An 18,221-nucleotide genomic window follows, 5' to 3' on the forward strand; every position below is an offset into this window, starting at 1 on the left:
TCAACATCCAGTTGGTCTGTGTTTCCGTAGCTCCAGATACCACAGTTTCCCTGAAGCACAAAGGTATGGGTGCAGTAGGAAATCAGTATTACTCATAAAACGTCTAATATACTGATGACTTCTATGTCACTGACATTTACATGGAAATATCCAACTGAAGGAGACACCCTTTTTAAACAAAGAAAAGTTCAGATGAAAAGGTTGACATTCTTCTCTCTTTAGTTGTCCCGGGTCACGATTCGCCAAGAGTACAAGAGCTACTGGGTAAAAATAAACTATTTAGCTCCAGCTAGTGGCTTCATTTTGTAGTTCATTTTCTCACTTTTTCATGACTACTTCAGAACAGCATCTTTTTCATTACTACATTTTGGTCATTTACATTTACGCACTGTAAAATGAATGCCATACTTTCACATTCAATTGAAATAATTCCCCAAGCCTACATAGACACACATCTTTACTCGTCAGCTAATTTTGACAGTAAAATAAAATAAAGAGACAAAGAATCATACGTAACATCAGTGTTGTGGTATCATAGTTACTCAACTCACGGACAGAATAGAATTAAGGTACATTAACTGGATTTCTTTTTTTTTTAACTGTTAAACTAAAAAAAATTAGAAAACGGTGGTTAGACTGACAGCCTCCAGTCCCGTGCCTTCCTCTCCTCAGTCTTGGTTTGATTATTTGTTTCTCTGACACTAGCAACATTCCTGCGGACGGGCACCAATCACAGTTCACATCTTTTCCCTCTTCCCCTCCGGTTAGTCACTCATGGAATGATTCGGTTTATCACTGCTCACATTCTCTTTGGAACATTCAGGTGAACAGTCCCAGTTGCTCACTATCAGCTGATATTCAACATTTCTTTTTCTTTCTCTGTGTCTTACAAAACCACCTTCAAATTTTAAATCCAGCATTCTGGTAACGATCCTCAATGTCCATCTCTTCTCCTCCTCCCTCTATCCATTTTTCTCTCTCTCTCTCTCCATTCTCTCACTCATACTCAGCAATCAGAACCATCATGCCTATCCCAAACAGTAAGGCCACAATCTCCTTCACAGATTGGCCGAAACTGGAGCGGCCAACCAGGAGCTCCGGCAGGACGGTTACTGTGGCGATGTAAACAAAACCGCCAGCCGTGAACGGCAGGATCCAGGCGGTGGCGGCCGCACCCACCCCTTCGGCCAATAGGGAGCAGGCGGTGCCGGCCAGCGCCCCCAGGGCTGTCAGCAGCTGCAGACACATTGCCTGATTGGGAAACAGAGGAAATACAAGTGGCTCCTATTACACAAAACCAGCATTTGTTTCCCTAGATTCATCACAAGCACATAATATCTATACATGTATATCTAAACATAGTTTTCACTGTAACATAGCTCCAGCTAAAGCTCCAATCTGTTCCTGAGGTCAGTATCTGTTGCTGGTGGGTCAGAGTTCATATCTGTTGCTGGTGGGTTAAGGTGAACATTTGTTCCTGGTGTTTCAGGGTTAACATGTGTTCCTGATGTTACCTTTTTCTTGGTGCAGCCAGACTGGACGAGGATGGCAAAGTCTCCAATCTCATGTGGGACCTCATGCAGCAGGATGGTGACTGTGGTGACGGCGCCCACAGCAGGCCCCACCAGGAAGGACGCCCCTATGGCCAGGCCATCCGTGAAGTTGTGGGTGAAGTCGGCTGCCAGGTTCAGGTAGCCCGACACCTTGATGTCTGTCCACACAGTACAGAGGTCAAAATATATATCTAATAATAATAATAAAAATTTATTAAGTATGAGTCTCATCTCTCCAGAGGGGATAGAAACGATTACACTTGGATCTACTTGCCGCTGTTCTAGTATCTGGATTTGTTTCAGCTTGAAACAACAAAAAAGACTGACATTTGTCAAACTGAGAAGCAGAGTAAAAGAACCATTACCGGTGATTTTCTCCTCTTCTTTATCAGCAGGCTTCTCTTTTTTGCTTTCTTTTCCTTCCTCCTTCTCTTCCTTCCCCTTCTTCTCCTCCTCCTCTCCATTGCTCTCCTTCGCCTTAGGAGAGGCTTAACATGAAAGACAGGATGTAGATTTACAGCTTCATTCTGGAAAGACTGCAGCTCAAACACGTTTGATTACATTTACACTCTGGGCCCAGCATTAGCCTAACCAGAGGGCTCGACTTGATTCTGCCCGACGACAACAGGAAGACTTTTGATTTGTCTTTTTTTTTTGGTTGGTCGTCGTGGCCAAGGATTCTGCCTACCATGGGAGTGGGAGTGGCCATGTCCGTCGCCACCCTTCAGGAGACGAACAAACTTCTCGACCACCAGGAAGGCAACGATGCCCCCTAGTACCCAGAGGCCCACAGACATCATGTGACCATGGGCAGCACCTATGAGGAGACGGTTCAGGTATAGAGAGTCGTTTGAGCTTAGGGTGTCTTTTGGTCGTCTACATGATAAGTGGTTGTGTTATAAGCAAACTTTGCATTAGGATATGTAATACATCAGCACCGTGGGAGTGTCCGTGGTCATGTGACTCCTCACTCTGGTGGGAATGGCCGTGTCCCTCGTCGCCATGGTGAGAGTGGGGCTCTGTGGATGAGAGAGGAAGAATGAGGGAGTGGAGGAATGAGAGAGGAAGAATGAGCGAAGAATGAAGGAGGGAGAATGAAAGAGGGAGAATGAGAGAAAGAGAGAAAGAGAGAATGAGAGGGGGAAAATGAGAGAGATGTTTCTCAGTAACTGTGACGTGAATCACTGTAATAATTGGCATTGTAACCCCCCCCCAAAAAGTGGGCAACTCTGCTTCTCCGCAATTATTTTGTCAAACAACGGATCAGTTGTCTTAGTTTCAGATATGCACCCAGAGCATGGGGAATGAGGTGCAGGAAGGCATCTCCAAGCAGGCCTCCAGAAGCGAAGCTGAGCAGGACCTTGAGCAGGTTCTGGTGCTGGTCTGTGTTGGACTGGACCGGGATCAGGAAGAGGATGAGGAACGGGGCAGCGCTGATCAGCAGAGTGGCTCCGATGGCCTGGTGAGGGGGAGGGAGGGGATGAGGGGGGGGGGGGGGGGGTGAGGTGAGGGGGGAGGGTGGTGGCAATAAATGTGGGATGGGAGGTGGGTGACGGAGGAATGGAGAATGGGGTTAGAGAAGAGAGGGGGGGGTTGAGGAGTAGGGGAGGGTGAGAGGGAATAAAATAAAATTTGGGAGGAAAAGTAGGAGAGGGAGTGAGAGATAAAAAGGGAGAGAAAGATAAAGGGAAAGAAAGAATGAGGGAAATATTTGTTTAGAGGGAAATATTCATCATCATGTGCATCCATTAAGGTAAGTGACCCACAACCAACACTCATATAGTCACAAAAACAGATACGAAACTCAGCAACAGACTGTCTGTGGAGAGAGCTGTTTGTAGAAGATGAAAGCAGTGTGATTGCTGTCGTGTCTAGGGTTTTGTTTAACCTGCAGATAGAGCAGTGTTTGCTCAGGGCCTGAGGAGGTATGGCAAGGCAACATGAAGTAAAAACGGACAGAACAGTCTGCAAAAAGACTCCTCTACATTACTAACAGTCAATGGTCTTTAACCCTGCTCCTCAGGGCCCATGTCCTGCATTCAAATGACAGGTCGTTATCTGGCTTCTGTTGAGCTTGATAACGACTCATTCATTTGAATCAGGTGTGTTGGAGCAGGGAAACATTTAAAACATGCAGGGCAGGGGGTCCCTAAGGAACAGGATTGAAGACCGCCGAGTTAGACCACAAATATGAGCTTGTTCAATTGTGCACACACTGACTCATTCCTTCTCTCTGGCCCATTAATTCCTTTGGTCAGCAAGGCCAGACATTCAAGTTCCATCCATCCGTCCATCCGGATATCGAGTACACACCTGCATCCAGAGCTCCACCATGTCTCTCTTCTCTCCCTCGGCCACTCTCTTCACCCTCTCTCCCCCATGAGCGTGCCCGTGGTCGTGAGCGTGTCCGTGGTCGTGCCCGTGAGCGTGCCCGTGGTCATGAGCGTGCCCGTGGTCGTGCCCCTGGTCATGAGCGTGGTCGTGCCCGTGGTCGTGAGCGTGCCCGTGGTCGTGAGCGTGCCCGTGAGCCTCCTCTGGTGCTGGGAGGTTGGCCTCTGCGGTCCACTTGCTTGCCCCTTGGTGCAACTTGGGCTGACCGCCGTGAGAGTGACCATGGCAACCGCCGCTGCCGTGGGAGTGGGCGTGGTCCCCGTGGGAGTGAGCAGTGGTTAGCTGGGTGACTAGCAGCACAATCGCAGATGTCAAAACGGACAATGCTAGCAGACTTCTGTGTTGGTGGTGACCCATCTTCTCACCTGCGACAGAGAGACATGACATGATAACAAATGGAAACTGAAAGTATTGCTACGTGCACGTACGTACGTACATTACTGTTTGCTGACTTGCTTGCTGACATTTGGCTTTGAGATGAGGTTAAAGCCGAGTGTAAAAGTTGTGCATTCCCATACTCCCACAGCTATGAGACACAAATACAACAGAAGCCCTCAGTGTGTACGAAGCAACACATGAGACGTTACACACACGCCATCTGCAGAGTAAGATTTAACCTTAACCCTAGTAAGATTTAACCCTAACCCTAAGAGACAAAGACCATCCATAGCTAGTTGGCTAAGTGGCTAGCAGCAAAGCAAAACTTGAGTCTAACTACTCAGAGAACGAATGGCTGGATAACAAACTGGGTGAAGTTTGCAATGCTAACAAACTCGGATGAGCTTCACGACCTGTGGTTAAAGGATAGCTAATCTGATCTTTTTTAAGTAGATGTGCAAACAATGGAAGATACAGGATACAACTGGGCTAGAAATTGAGTTAGGCTATTGATGAGCTACTTGGCTAGGACTATCTAGACAGCTAGCAAACATGTTTATGCAGCACACTCGCCAGCAACCTTCTGGCAACATAGACCAGTCAAACTCACCAGTAAAGTACAGATGTGTGGCGGCAAATGTTTTTTAAAGCTGTGCCGTCTTTAACGCGTGGTATTTATATTACTAATGCCGATCTGTGGCAAAGAAGCTAGGGCGCTTTCACAGACGTGGCATTTGGTCAACTCATTCAGATCTCGCGTGATGTCGTTCACTTGAGAAACAAACAGGTACGCGTGTCAAAACACCGCGAGATAACTGTGAGCGCTCCAGCATCCTCATCCTGACAGAGCAGGATGCAGGAGAAAACCTCGCGGATATTAAAAAACGGTTTCTGTGCTCTCTGAGCAAAATAATGCATTACAGCTCTTGGTAATATTTTACTATATTCAAGTGGGTTCGTTGTCCCACATTCTTTATTTGGCATCTTACAAAAAAGTTACACAGTGATAACTATTTTCTTCTAGGGGTCTGGCTGTCCTGGTCCTCAAGAATAGAGATAATTCCTTCTTGTGATAGAAATTAGTGTGCACCACGACACCTCACAGTGGAAAAATATTCAAGGCGAGACAGAAGAGACACAAAAAATGTAAATGGCCCAAATGGCAGGAACTTAGCCTACACATTCATTTTTGTTGACAATTCTGAAAATATTCCCCCTGTAAATCACTCAACTTTCCCTCGACCACTAAAGTGAGACTCAAAACTTTTATAAAACGTATAGGGGGATATACATACTCAACATAAATGAGTGAATAGTGTGTGTATATCGTCTGTGTGGCTGGGAAGTCTAATTCAAGTTCACACCCTCTGAGACACACAGCTGCCTGGTCTGCTTACCCAGGGGACCCCAGCTGACCCGGGGTGACCCCATGTGACCCCTGGACCTGAGCGGGAAGGGAGACCCCATTGTACAGATGCAAATCAGGGGACCGATTCAACACCCCACAATTCGATTAGACATCTGCATATTGAGCATCTGTCCTCCCCAAATCTGCCGATGCCCCCCCCTTTTCTCTCTCTCAGCTCCCACCCCCTGGGGGTAGCCCCCCACGACCCTGGGGGCAGCCTGCGTCCCTTGCCCCCGGCCCCCACCCCTTCGCCCCCATCGTTCCCCATGACCCTGTTAGACCTGGGGACAATCGCTGATCCTGCCCTGGCGACGTTGCAACCAGAGTTCAAGGTAAATGTCCTTTTCTCTGTCCGTCAGCCCTGTGCCTGAGCCTGGCCCTGAGTTCAGGCTACTCGTATGCACCGCGCTTTCATCTGCTTTCTCACAGTTTTGTCAGACCTGTCGGAGGGGGTGCGTGACTTAGCCGCGACCATGGAACCTTTCAGACCCGCTCGCCTCAAATCAATTCCTGAGGCTCCTTTTGCAGCCGATTCATTCAGAGGAATTCCTCTTTTCTCGTTTGGGATTCGTTCAGACACATTCATTCATTTGTTTGTTCATTCATTCACCATGGTTGAAATGATTGGAAAGGATGTTGAGTTTAAAGTTACACAGAAACAGGCACATGGTCAAAACAACTTTTTAAGGTTGAGATTTTAGAAAAAGTATTTAAAAACATATACAGCTTTCCTTTCATATTACAATATTTTCTATGTCATAGATACACATTCATAAAATCAAGAGTAGGAACCAACACTGAATGTTCTCTCATGTAACACGTTGGATTATTGTAGAGATGAACATGGATTTTCCTAACACAATAATGATACAAACTGATATATTAACAAGAAAGGATTCATGCCTAAACGAACACATTGACATTGTTTTATTACATCAAGGTTTCAAGATACATGGGTGTTTTTTCAGGCAACAAGTTAAGCTGTCAGGTTAGCTAAGGTATTCAGAACACATTTGTCTAAGGAGATAGACAGTAAAGTTATTTGAGTTGAATACAAAAATTAGGCCAAATTAAACCCAAAGTACAAGACCCAAAGGTTCAGAGGGGTTTGGTTTTGAACTCTTGTCACAATGAAGGTGCATGTCCGGAAACAAGGCAAGAGGAGTGTTGATGGAGATGAACCATCTCTCTCGATTTGAGACAAAATGCACGCCAAACTTTGTTCGCTTTGAGAGCCATGTTAACATCAAAGTACATTTTGCTCAATATTCACTGAGTCAGTCCACCCCTTAAAAATGAAAAAAAAAAATCTAAATTGTAAATTGAGATGTCAAAATGAAAGGAGATAATTGTGTCTGTCGTGGAGCCCTGCCTCTCTTTTCTCCCGCTGCGTATCTATATGTAGCAACAACGCAATATCAAACGCTTTGGAGCCTCATAATCTTGCTCTGGGTGGTGTTTCTCCACAGTTCCAAAACACTAGGCCTTACTACGCTGTAATAGCATGGCTTATGGCTGTCTTTAATCCTATTACTGTGGGACATGCTCTGTGGATTCATGACCTGCCCTATCTGTGTTGGGGTGGAGGGAGCTGTGCATGCTGGGTTGTTCATCCCAGAGCCCTGGATGTCTGGGGGTGTGGGTGTTGTAGCACAAATTGCATTGTAAGATACCCACCCTCCTCCTCCTCCTCCACTGTGTGTCATAACGTGTTACTCACTGGTTTAGATTTTTTTTAATCTTAATTGACTAGTTGCTTGCCAGGTTGGTTCTAGAACCTTGTAGATGTGGGTTCTACAACGTGCCTATAGATGTGTATGAGTTTAAAAACAGATGAACAGAGAAGATCCAAATATTTACATTCATTTAATATGTAAAACTTCATTTGGAGTTAGTTTATGAAACTCCCAATATTGTAATCCCCACTTCACAGATTCCAGGCAAAAAATATATTTTTGCTATGTTGAGCTTGAATTTTGAGACATCAGCCTCTTTCATTGTCTGGGACTCAAAAGGTGACTGGAATGAGCAGATAGCAGATTGTTTTCCTAGAGCACTTATTTTTCCGTAGCTTTTACACACACACACAGACACACACAGCCTTTTGCAGTCTTTTCAATAGTCACATTTGCGTGGACATTGACCAGAGTCAATTGCCTGTCAAATGCTACGCGTGATTAGGCCCCAGTGGACGTCCAGCCTAATGTAGGTAGCCTCTCTCAGAGCCTGGTCAACAGGCCCGTTCACTGAACCCCCACGCCCTCTCACCCTCCTGCCCTCTTCCTCTTGCCCCCTTGCTCTCCCTCTCTCTCTCTCCAATGTCTGTTCCTGTCACCCCCTCTCTCCCCCAGGTTCTCCCCCTTTTGGACCTTCCCCTCCCTCCCCTGCCATCCCCTCTCCCCCTCTGCGCCCTCCCCCTCTCTCCCACGATTCCCTCTCACTGCCTGCCCGATTCCATCTCACCAGCCCAGTTCAATGTTAATGTCCAGTGGTGTCCAGTTGAACAGCCTGCCCACGTAAAAAAAAAAGAAAAGCAACACCCCCCCACATCTCCTTCGTCCTTCTTTCCGTTCCTCCTTCTTTTCACACCGTGGACTCCTCTTGTGTGCTGTCCAGCTGGCTGTGACCTGTGACCTCCTGACCCTCACTCCTGACCCCTGGACCCGTTCCCACGCCACGCCCTTTTGTGTGGTCCGCGCCATGGCAACGCAGCGGTCACCGCTGCCACGGTAACAGATGGACAGGGTCCTGGAAATAACTTCATTCAACCGAGCCGTGGACAATCTGCCCTGGGTACACCCTCCTGCCACCACCCCCCCCGCCCACCCTTCTCCTCATCCTTTTTTAAACACACGCACTGCTAAAATCCCCTTCCACCTATGACACTCCCTCCCCCCATTCGATCCCCCTCACACCCATTCCTCAGCAGGCCTCTTGGTCGTGCGATCTGATGAAGTCCTTACCACGGCGATCTTGAAATCGGCCTGGCACATACACTCAAACATACAAGGAGATGAGAATGAGGAGTTGTCCACACAGCTAGCTGTACCAGAAGCAGCAGTGGGTGTCAGATGAATCCTGTTACACAGCACTGCTGGTGTTTACGAGGCTGTGGGAGTGGGCACTCTTCATCTGAGAGTTGTAATTATCTCAGCTACTTTTACAAGCCCTATTGTCTCCCCGCATCCTCCCAAGCAGGAGGGCTGTAAAGAGACATATTCTGGCCACAGGGGTTTGTTTGGTACTTGAAAAACGAGTGCTTTTAAAAGAATGGTGTCTTGTAGATGGCCAATAAGGTTTGAGGCAGAAAATGAACTGTGCTGGATGTGTTTGTGTTTTCCTCTGGGCTTTCACTTGAGCCGGATTCTAGGACATGGCTGTGAGGAGGAACAGAGAGGGGCTGTGTTGTGAATAGGACTGGATGCTGAAAAGGAGAGACAGTTTGTGTTGTCAAAACACACACTTGTCTCTGTGAAGAGAGGTCTGATCCACTACGACCTTTCACCTCCCTTTCCGGGTAAACAAACAAACAAACAAACAAACAAAATGGCTTCCTTTCATGCTTGCACCGATCTAACGAAGTTCTGAAACTATTAAACAACTCCAAAATAGATTGTATAATGATGTAATTTTGTATTGTACAAACATCTCTATTAAAAATTGTATTACTACTTAACCTTAAAGAATTTAGTTTAATTTGATTAAACTAAAAGAGGAAGAGGTGTTTAATGACATTTAACAGGATATTCAAATGTGGTGGGACATATTTAGTACAACGTAACAGGCCCACCGACCAGGGGGGCTGACCATTCAAAAGAAATCACACAGGCGAAGCCACTTATACAATTTAGGATTTTGTGTCCCTCCATTTCGCATCTGCATCACTATCTTTCCCCTTTCGCTGCCCCCACTCCTTCCTCCATCCCCCCTCCCCTCCCTCCCCCTCTCTCTCTCACCCAGTTCATTGTACCAAAGGAGATTTTCTCCATTGAGGCCCAGTCTCTTAGGTAACCCCAATGCTGCATGAAATGAGGAGAGAGAGAGAGAGAGAGGGGGGGGGGGGGGACAGAGGGGGCGGAGAAAGAGAGAGAGTAAAGGAAATTGAAAGACAGGAGGAGGAACGGTCAGAAAGGGTGGAAGACAGAGAGGGAGAAGGACGCAAGCTCAAAGAGTGAAGCAGCAAGTGCAAAAGATTTTAAATCAGAACACGAGCGGTCAGAAGTAGGAAGCAGAACTCAAATGAAAGAAGACTTGAGGAGGAAGAGCAACTGCATAGTCTACCAGCAAGGGATTTCAAAATGTTCTTGACAAGAATTCAGTCTTGGGAAGGAAAGATTTTAGGCCTCCACAAGGCCCGGTATTTTATTTTCTGTCTCTCTCTGAGCAGAGACTGATTTGCTCCTAGTTTAGGATCCCTGAATGAGTCTCACAAGTACCAGTACCAGTAGTGATGCTACCAGGTGGATCCAGCGATGCTTTGTGAGGTGGGCTGAGGCATGTCTCACAGTGGCAGCGGCTGATAGGTTAAGTCTGGGGGTTAGAGGTCGGGGAGCGTCCCAGTATTGACGGAGCTCTCTCTTCCTAATGGACAAGACACCAGGACTAACCAGCACACGGAATCAGATGACTTGCTTCTATCTTAATACAACTTTAAAAAGGGCTTTCTGGTAGGATGGGGAAAATGTGTCTTTGACGTTGTTGGGCACTGAACAGCAGATGGCAGGCCTGTTGCTGTTGACTTAGAGACGTTTCTGAAAAGATTTAATCTGGAGAAGTTGAGTAGTGCAGCGATATATATATACTTTTTATTTAATTTCTATGTGTTACCATTGATTGTCATTTACAATCATTTATTACCTGACACTGGGTAAAGTTTTTTTTTTACAAACAGAGCCTTTTTCTTTATGGGCAGTTTCTCTCTCAGAGGCCAAGCTGCCTTCCAGCTCAGTAGTGTTCGGCACATGGAACCGCAAATGGCTGTCTGTGAGCACATCCTCACAGGGACCCCAGATCCTGCCGTTTCACAGGCCGAGATTCTGGCCCACTTTTGACCTTTTTCATTCACGTATTTCTTGATTTCTGCCTTTTTTAAATACCCTTCTTGTTCGACTCTTTCCGCTTTTTTCCAAGCATGTTTAATTTTTTTTGCCGCTTAGCTCGTGAGCTGAGCGTTCCGCAGTGCTGAGTTATCATCAGAGCTTTTGTCTCTGTGATCGGTGTGACCGGCGTGGGACTCTCTGGCTTTGTTGTGGGCCACATCACCTCCGTCTCGGAGACACGGCGCCCTGGGCGCTGACCCTGCCGTTCATCAAAGTGTCAGCAACACAGAGAGAGAGGAAGGGGGGGGGGGGGGGGCGTGGATAGACAGAGAGAAAGAGAGAGAGAGAGAGAGAGAGAGAGAGAGAGAGAGAGAGAGAGAGAGAGAGAGAGAGAGAGAGAGAGAGAGAGAGAGAGAGAGAGAGAGAGAGAGAGAGAGAGAGAGAGAGAGAGAGAGGGGAAAACGGGGGGGTATAGAGAGAGACATAGATGAAAGAGAGGGAGAGAGAGAAAGAGAGGGAAGATGAGTAAGAGCCACCAATGCCTTGCCCTTTCCCCTCCTCTGTCCTCCTTCCATCATACCGTTCCGCCTTTCCTCCTCCATCCACCCAGCCCCGTCTCTGCTCAGGAGGTCCGGAGCTGATTGTCCAAACGCAATTCTTGTGTCTGCCTGTGTGAAAGCAGGAGTTGTGGATGGACATCACGCCCCTGACCTCTCATCACCTCCGGTCGCACAGAGCCAGGAGAAGAGACAATAGTCACTGTTAGGTGCAAAGTAAGTTTTATTTCCATGAAAGGGATGTAAGGTGAGTGAAGTATGGGGGGGGCGGCAGAATTTTTGTTGAAATGACTTAGTATTTCTCTTTCAGCCCACAATGTTTTAAATATTTTACAGTTCTCAAGATGCAAACCAAGCCTGGCTGGTGTAGGGACGACGGGATGGTGAGGGATTGTGGCCTGTTTGGGCGTGTGAGAGAGAGATGAATAGCACTCACCGTGTTAAGTACAGTTGAATGTGTCCGGTTTGCTCTCCAGCTCCTGCTGCTTTCGTGCTTTAGCTCTCACAGCTATTTAGACTAAGTCTCACCAAATTTTCCCTCCTCTACTCGTAGCACAGGAGCGAGAGTGAGAAAAATGTGAATGAACGCAGGCAAGTGAGTAAACTTGGGATTGTCTATGCGTGAATGTGTGAGTGTGTGTTTGTCTAAGTTCAGGGGCCAGACTGGAGGAGAGAAAAGGGGAACTGAGAGAAAGAGTAAAGGGTTTAGAGAAGGCAGGGAGAGAGTGGGCTCTGGGGAACAGAGTAGGATTATCAGAGATGGATGGATCTAGGAGAAGAGAATAAGGATGGAGGAGAGGGCTAGAAGGCATTCCTGGAGAGAACATTGATATAAGGGGTTTGCAGGAAGTGTGGTGAGATATAGGGCAAGTCTATTGAAGACACTATGAGTTGGTCAGACGGTACAAAATATGTCAGAGAAGGAGAGAAAGTGTATATTCCTGAGTGTGTGTGTGAGAGAGAGAAAGGCAGAGGTATTTGTGGGTGTGTCCATGCGCGTCCGTGTGTGTGTGAGAAGGAGGTGTGTGTGAGTGTGTGTGAGAAAGAGAGAGAGAGAGTGGGGCAGCATTAATATGTTAATGACCTGGTTGAAAGCACAACAGGCCCACTGACCAGGCTAATCATGAGTGGACACACACAGAGGCTAATCCCTCGCGTCGCGTTCTCACACACACCCTCAGTCCGCACGGCTCTCTCTCACACACACACACATCTCTCTCATACATACACACACCGTCAAGCCACACGTGTCTCTTTTACACACAAACACACACATACAAAAACAAACATCCAGTAGTTGGATGCACACTGTTGAATCTTTTGCACACCACACACACATACATGCTAACTCATTCACACACAAACACCCACAGACACCCAGAGGTCAAGTCAGTCGGTATCACCATGGATACTGCGCTTACTGAAGGTGTGGTTGGACAGTATGGGTCGTCTGTCTGGCACAGTGTGTGTGTGTGTTTCCTGCTGTTCTGCTGCCACTCTATGAAGCCTCCAATATTGACTGAAGAGATTGTCTGCCATCTGGGAGAATTGGAAGGTCTCACTCAAGGGGTGAAAGGTAATGTGACAATGTTCCCAGTAAAATGTTGTTAACTTTTGCTCATAACCTTTATTGTAATGTTTACATTTTTCCGTTAAATAAAATCCATAAATTTGATGAAGATTGATTTATTGCCCTGAGCATTTGAAGCTTATTCTGTGTCAGGGGCGTTTCAGTAATAGACACTTTTACTGGGGCACGTACCCCATAATCTGATGTGCCCCAGTAAAGTACAATGTACTTTTTTCGTTTAGATTAATAATCCAAGAAAAGAAAACGCAGTCGGGACAATTAAGTATAGTGCATAAACTGCACACTTTTGGCAAGGTTGGAAGAAGAAAAAAAGTGAGATGATTAATGAGGGGTCTGTGCCACAGTATAGATTTATGTTGAGCAACGCTCCTGTTCTGTGGCCAGGATATTACTGTAGTGTACTTGTAGTGTGAATGTAAAGGATGGTATTTAGGATCCAGCGTCATCTAGTGGGTACATCAGATATGACATTAGGTTTTACAAATCAAGTTTCAAGTATATTCTAATGATATTTTGATTTCATTAAGGGGTTAATTGTAGATCTGAGGTAAAAAAAAAAATGCCAGGTCGAACATTATGTTCAGGTCTCACGTGACAACACACATGTTGCAAGCAGACGCAACTGCACAAAAAACATTTTTTAATGCTAAAGCACATTCGTGTTTTTTTTTTATCAAAATAATAGTGTAATAGGTGTAAATCTGGCATTCCTACGGTGCCCAGCCACTTTATATGTGTGTGTAGCCTATATTCTGTGTATGTTATTTTGTAAGGGCCATAATCTCTTAAGAAAAAATACGCACAACATTGTACATTTACAGCATGTCATTTTAACTTTTTCATACGAGTGTTGAGGGTAGTACCCCTCACCCCCAACTGATTGCATCAACCCCACTTGAAACATGTTCCCACGGCTATGTTTGCAACACTTTCCTCTGACTACCCTACTACTGGCTTTGAAATGAATACTACAGAAAGAGACCGATGAATTTGTTTCTAGAACCATGAAATTGTGAAAGTATAATAAACTTTAAATGTGTAATTTTCAGAATACTCTAATAAATGCGTATTTGAACTGAACCTCTAAGCACTAGTTCCTGATGATGCATCTTTTATAAAGTAAGAACAGGATCCCAACCAAGACCAGACGTACAATGAACCCCACCACTCCATTAATATGTTGGTACACACAGTACCAGTCAAAAGTTTGGAGACATTTAAAATGTGTCCAAACTTTTGACTGGTACTGTACCTGACCAGTAACATCAAACTCTTAACACCCTGAGCGTCCTCTCAACCCCCTGGTGTCCGTGCTCCTCGTTCATCCTTCGTAGGACCTCCCCTTGCAGACTGCATGGCAAGACCACCTACTTTATAGGACCGCCGAGTGTCGTGCAACGGCCGATATAAGACGCCACCTTCCTCTTGTACCCTCTCACATTGGCGCAACAGCTCCAGTGTTCGGCCATCTCCCCTGGCCCTCTCTTTGGGCCCTGTCTTGTGGCCCTGCGACCAGTATTTCAAGAAGGCCATAATAACAGGATCTGCTTGTTGATGGGATGACAGGACCTCATCAGAGTACACCGGAAAACTGGATGAAGAGCTCACTTCGTTAACTGTAACAGAACAGCCCACCTCACCTGAAGAGGGCCTGAAGAGGGCCTCTACTGCTACTTGCCCAAGTGAAGGTGCAAATATTCTTTCAGGGGCCCTGGCCTGTCTGTACAGCGCATTTGCGATCCTATTCTGCTTTCCTGGCTGGTACTGGATATCAAAATGGAATCTGGCCAACCTCTGCTCAATGGTTCATAGTTTCGCAATCTGCAGATGGCTAAGAGGATAGTTAACTGTAAAGATGATAAACTTGTGCCCCAACAGGTACTCGCGGAATGTATCCGTCACCGCCCATTTTAATGCCAGAACTTCATTGCGCTGTTGTTTTCCATATTCCTCTCAGAAGTTGCCTTCAACTTGCATAGGCAATTGTTCTTCTCCTCTTTCCCCCATCCTGCGACAGGACGGCTCAAAGCAGAGGGAGAAGACGACCACATCATCTAAATATTGAAAGAGGGACTGAAAATGCTTATCTCCCAAAATCCTTCCATGAGCCTTTGAAACGTCCCCAGGGGATTATATAGGCCAAATGGCATACTGTTAAATGTATACAGGCCAAATGGAGTACAAAAAACAGTCTTGTGTTGGTCGTTGTCTACCACTGCAACTTGATTGTATCCACTAGCCAGATCTAAAGTTGAGAACCACTTTGTAAGGGGTATTCACCCTTCCTGGTCTTACAATTGAATGGTTGGAATTCCAAAAACATCCTGAATCTCCCATCTTTCTTCTTTACAATGGCCAGGGGTGAGGTATAGGGGCTACTACTCTCCCTTATCACTCCCTGCTCCAACAGCTGTTTAATGTGTGCCTTTACTTCCTCATACTGACTAGGAGGTATCTCTGGTAATCTCTGACACACTGGTGTCTCATCTGTCACTGGAATCTCATAAATAATTTGAGTTCAATCATAAATCCACCCCCAAATCATTGTCACTAAACGCAAAGACACCTGCATACTCAGACAGTAAAGCCCTGGCCTGCACTACCTGTTGCTCAGACAGACCAGGACACATAAACTTCAGCAGTATAACTGTGAAATACTCCCAGTTAGCTGAAAATGGAGGTCGGAAAGCCACTGAATTTTAATCAATGATTGGAGTACTCACGCTAAATTGGATTCAATCCTATTTCTTACATCCTAATGCAATGTGGTTTCATACACCAAAATCCGTATTCAAGAGGGTCGAAGGATTAGAATATTTGATCAAATGTGATTATAAGATTTCTAAATTGCCGATTAAGCTTTCAAATTTCCACAAACAAATATTGCAGTACTGGAAAATTATGTTTACACACAACTTCACACCTTATGGTTCCACCCTGTGGATTGCAATTGCAATAAATAGAAAGTCATTATTCAAAAAAGAGTGGAATGAGAGAGAGGTCTTGTTCATTGTTGATTTGTTTGATGAAGCTGGTCAGTTTCTTGAATGATTCATTCACGGAGAAATTTGCGATAAAATGTTTGCTTAGAGAATTTAATAATGTGTGTAAAGGGTCCGTGTACCTTGTGGCCATTGGATTTTCTATTTTGCAACCCGTGTTGACAAACGCAAAATAGGGCCGTAACCCAGCTAACACATTTACGTTGCCCTGACGTTGTCGCAACGTCACGCGATGACCAAACATACGTTGCCGCAACGTCTTTGGCGACGTTGCGGGACCGTGCATCTGTGGGGCGCCAGTAGGTTGCCGCAACGTCATCTTGTGACGTTGCCAGTCCGTAACCGCGACGTCGTGGCAACGTTAATTTTCCGACGTTGCCAGTCCGTAACCGCAACGTCGTGGCAACGTTATTTTCCGACGTTGCCAGTCCGTAACCGCAACCTCCTAGCAACGTAATTTTCTGACGTTGCCAGTCCGTAACCGCGACGTCGTGGCAATGTTATTTTCCGACGTTGCCAGTCGGTAACCGCAACCTCCTAGCAACGTTGTTTTGGGACGTTGCCAATCCGTAACCGCGACGTCGTGGCAACGTTATTTTCCGACGTTGCCAGTCGGTAACCGCGACCTCCTAGCAACGTTGTTTTGTGACGTTGCCAGTCCGTAACCGCGACCTCCTAGCAACGTAATTTTGTGACGTTGCTAGTCCGTAACTGCGACGTCAACAATTTACTTAATTATGAAGTAACCTTCATATGCAGACCTCATTTGCCCAGAAGGCTACTTGTTTTGGTATAATAGATAGCCAACCTTAGGAGGAATATGTTTGTGTGATGTGTAGCCTGACTCAAGCTAAATCATAAACGAGGCAGCATTTCAGAATCAGAAAGTGTTTTAATCGCCATGAAAGTTTGCACAGACAAGGAATTTACTTTGGCAGGAAGGTATATACATTCACCATATAGGAATCCTAAATATGTGGTCTACCTATACTAAAGGGGAGTCAGATGGCTGATCGGTTGAGGAATCAGGCTATTAAATCAGAAGGTTGCCAAATGATGTGTCCTTGGGCAAGGCACTTCACCTTACTTTCCTCCAGGGAATATCCCTGTACTTACTGTAAATAAGAGCGTCTGCTAAAATGACAATGCACAAAGTATGCATGTAACATTTACAATAAAAACTAAAATGGCCAAAATATATACATACGTGATAAAAAGTGCCACTGCAAAACAAACACTGCAAAGAAAAAAACACTGCAAAACAAACACTGCAAAACAAAAGTGCCAAACAAACAAAGTGCAAAAAATGAATTAAAATCTTCTTCCAGTCCCCGCTATGAGTCCTGTCTGATGGCCCTGACAAGGAAGCACAAAATAAGTTAGTGTTCGATTAACATAATCGCACGTGTGAAAAGGGGCTATACAAGTCTTAAAAAATCACATCTAAAATAATATACATCATCAATTAAAATATTATGTGATTCTACATTTGTGTCATAGCCACGTGAAAGATTGGATATGGAAGTTGCAAACATGATTCATTCACCTGGCTGGTTTTGAATGGGCTGCCGGGGTGTGTTTGAGTGTTTCCTCTATGCGGAGCTCCACAGCTTTCTCTCCCAGTCCCGTCTTCTACTTCATCACAGCGTCTGGAATTAGAAGTCATGAACTTATTGTCAGCACCAATGTGAACGTTGAATGCGTGTAAGCCATAGTTTGTGGGATCTCCAAACACTTACCGCTCTCTTTCGCAACTCCAGCACCGTAAGGCGCTCCTCAAGGTCTTGAAGTTCAGCCTGTGTTTGGGCCACCTGTAGGTCCATCACTGGCACCTCTTCAGTGTGTCTGCCCTGTGGTCGCCTGAACAGGAGAGCCTCTCGCTGGTTCTCTTCCAATGTCTCCATCTTCCGGAGCATAACCTGTAATGTGTCTGTAATTAAAGACAAGTAAACAAGTTTACAAGAGTTTGCATGATTGGCATACACTGTGGTTCTTCTAGATTAGCTGTAACATTGATGTACATAACAAATGTTACCTTGATTGGTCTTTGCCCAAGATGATACAGCTGAATGGGGTATACAAAGCATTAGTAAGACAACATTTGTTGTTTTGACAAATATGTTTCCCCCCACGATCAGAACAACTTAAGTATGCCTTACAATTAGGTATGCCTTACAATGGCAATGGTTTGAATATTTTTTTGAGTGTCTTATATTTGCACTTGCCTGGCTGCCAGCTGTTTTCCGGGGCGCCCTATGGGTTCTCCTCCACCAGACCAGAGTTGACACCTAGAGGTATGGCA

The 18,221-nt window shown here is 45.7% G+C and overlaps 1 protein-coding gene across 1 annotated transcript; it reads right to left on the reverse strand.

Annotated features, from left to right (window-relative positions):
- Positions 1-439: 439 nt before the first annotated feature.
- On the reverse strand, positions 440-5,076 carry slc39a7 (solute carrier family 39 member 7). Its single transcript, XM_047019217.1, has 8 exons — positions 4,933-5,076; positions 3,867-4,309; positions 2,844-3,012; positions 2,492-2,572; positions 2,242-2,370; positions 1,919-2,041; positions 1,515-1,711; positions 440-1,251 (listed from the first exon to the last, which is right to left on the reverse strand). The coding sequence occupies exons 2-8, from the start codon at positions 4,299-4,301 to the stop codon at positions 997-999; spliced, it is 1,389 nt and encodes a 462-aa protein (XP_046875173.1). The 5' UTR covers positions 4,302-4,309; positions 4,933-5,076; the 3' UTR covers positions 440-996.
- Positions 5,077-18,221: the final 13,145 nt, after the last annotated feature.

Source organism: Hypomesus transpacificus, chromosome 4, assembly GCF_021917145.1.
Source record: "Hypomesus transpacificus isolate Combined female chromosome 4, fHypTra1, whole genome shotgun sequence".
In the NCBI taxonomy this organism is placed as follows: domain Eukaryota; kingdom Metazoa; phylum Chordata; class Actinopteri; order Osmeriformes; family Osmeridae; genus Hypomesus; species Hypomesus transpacificus.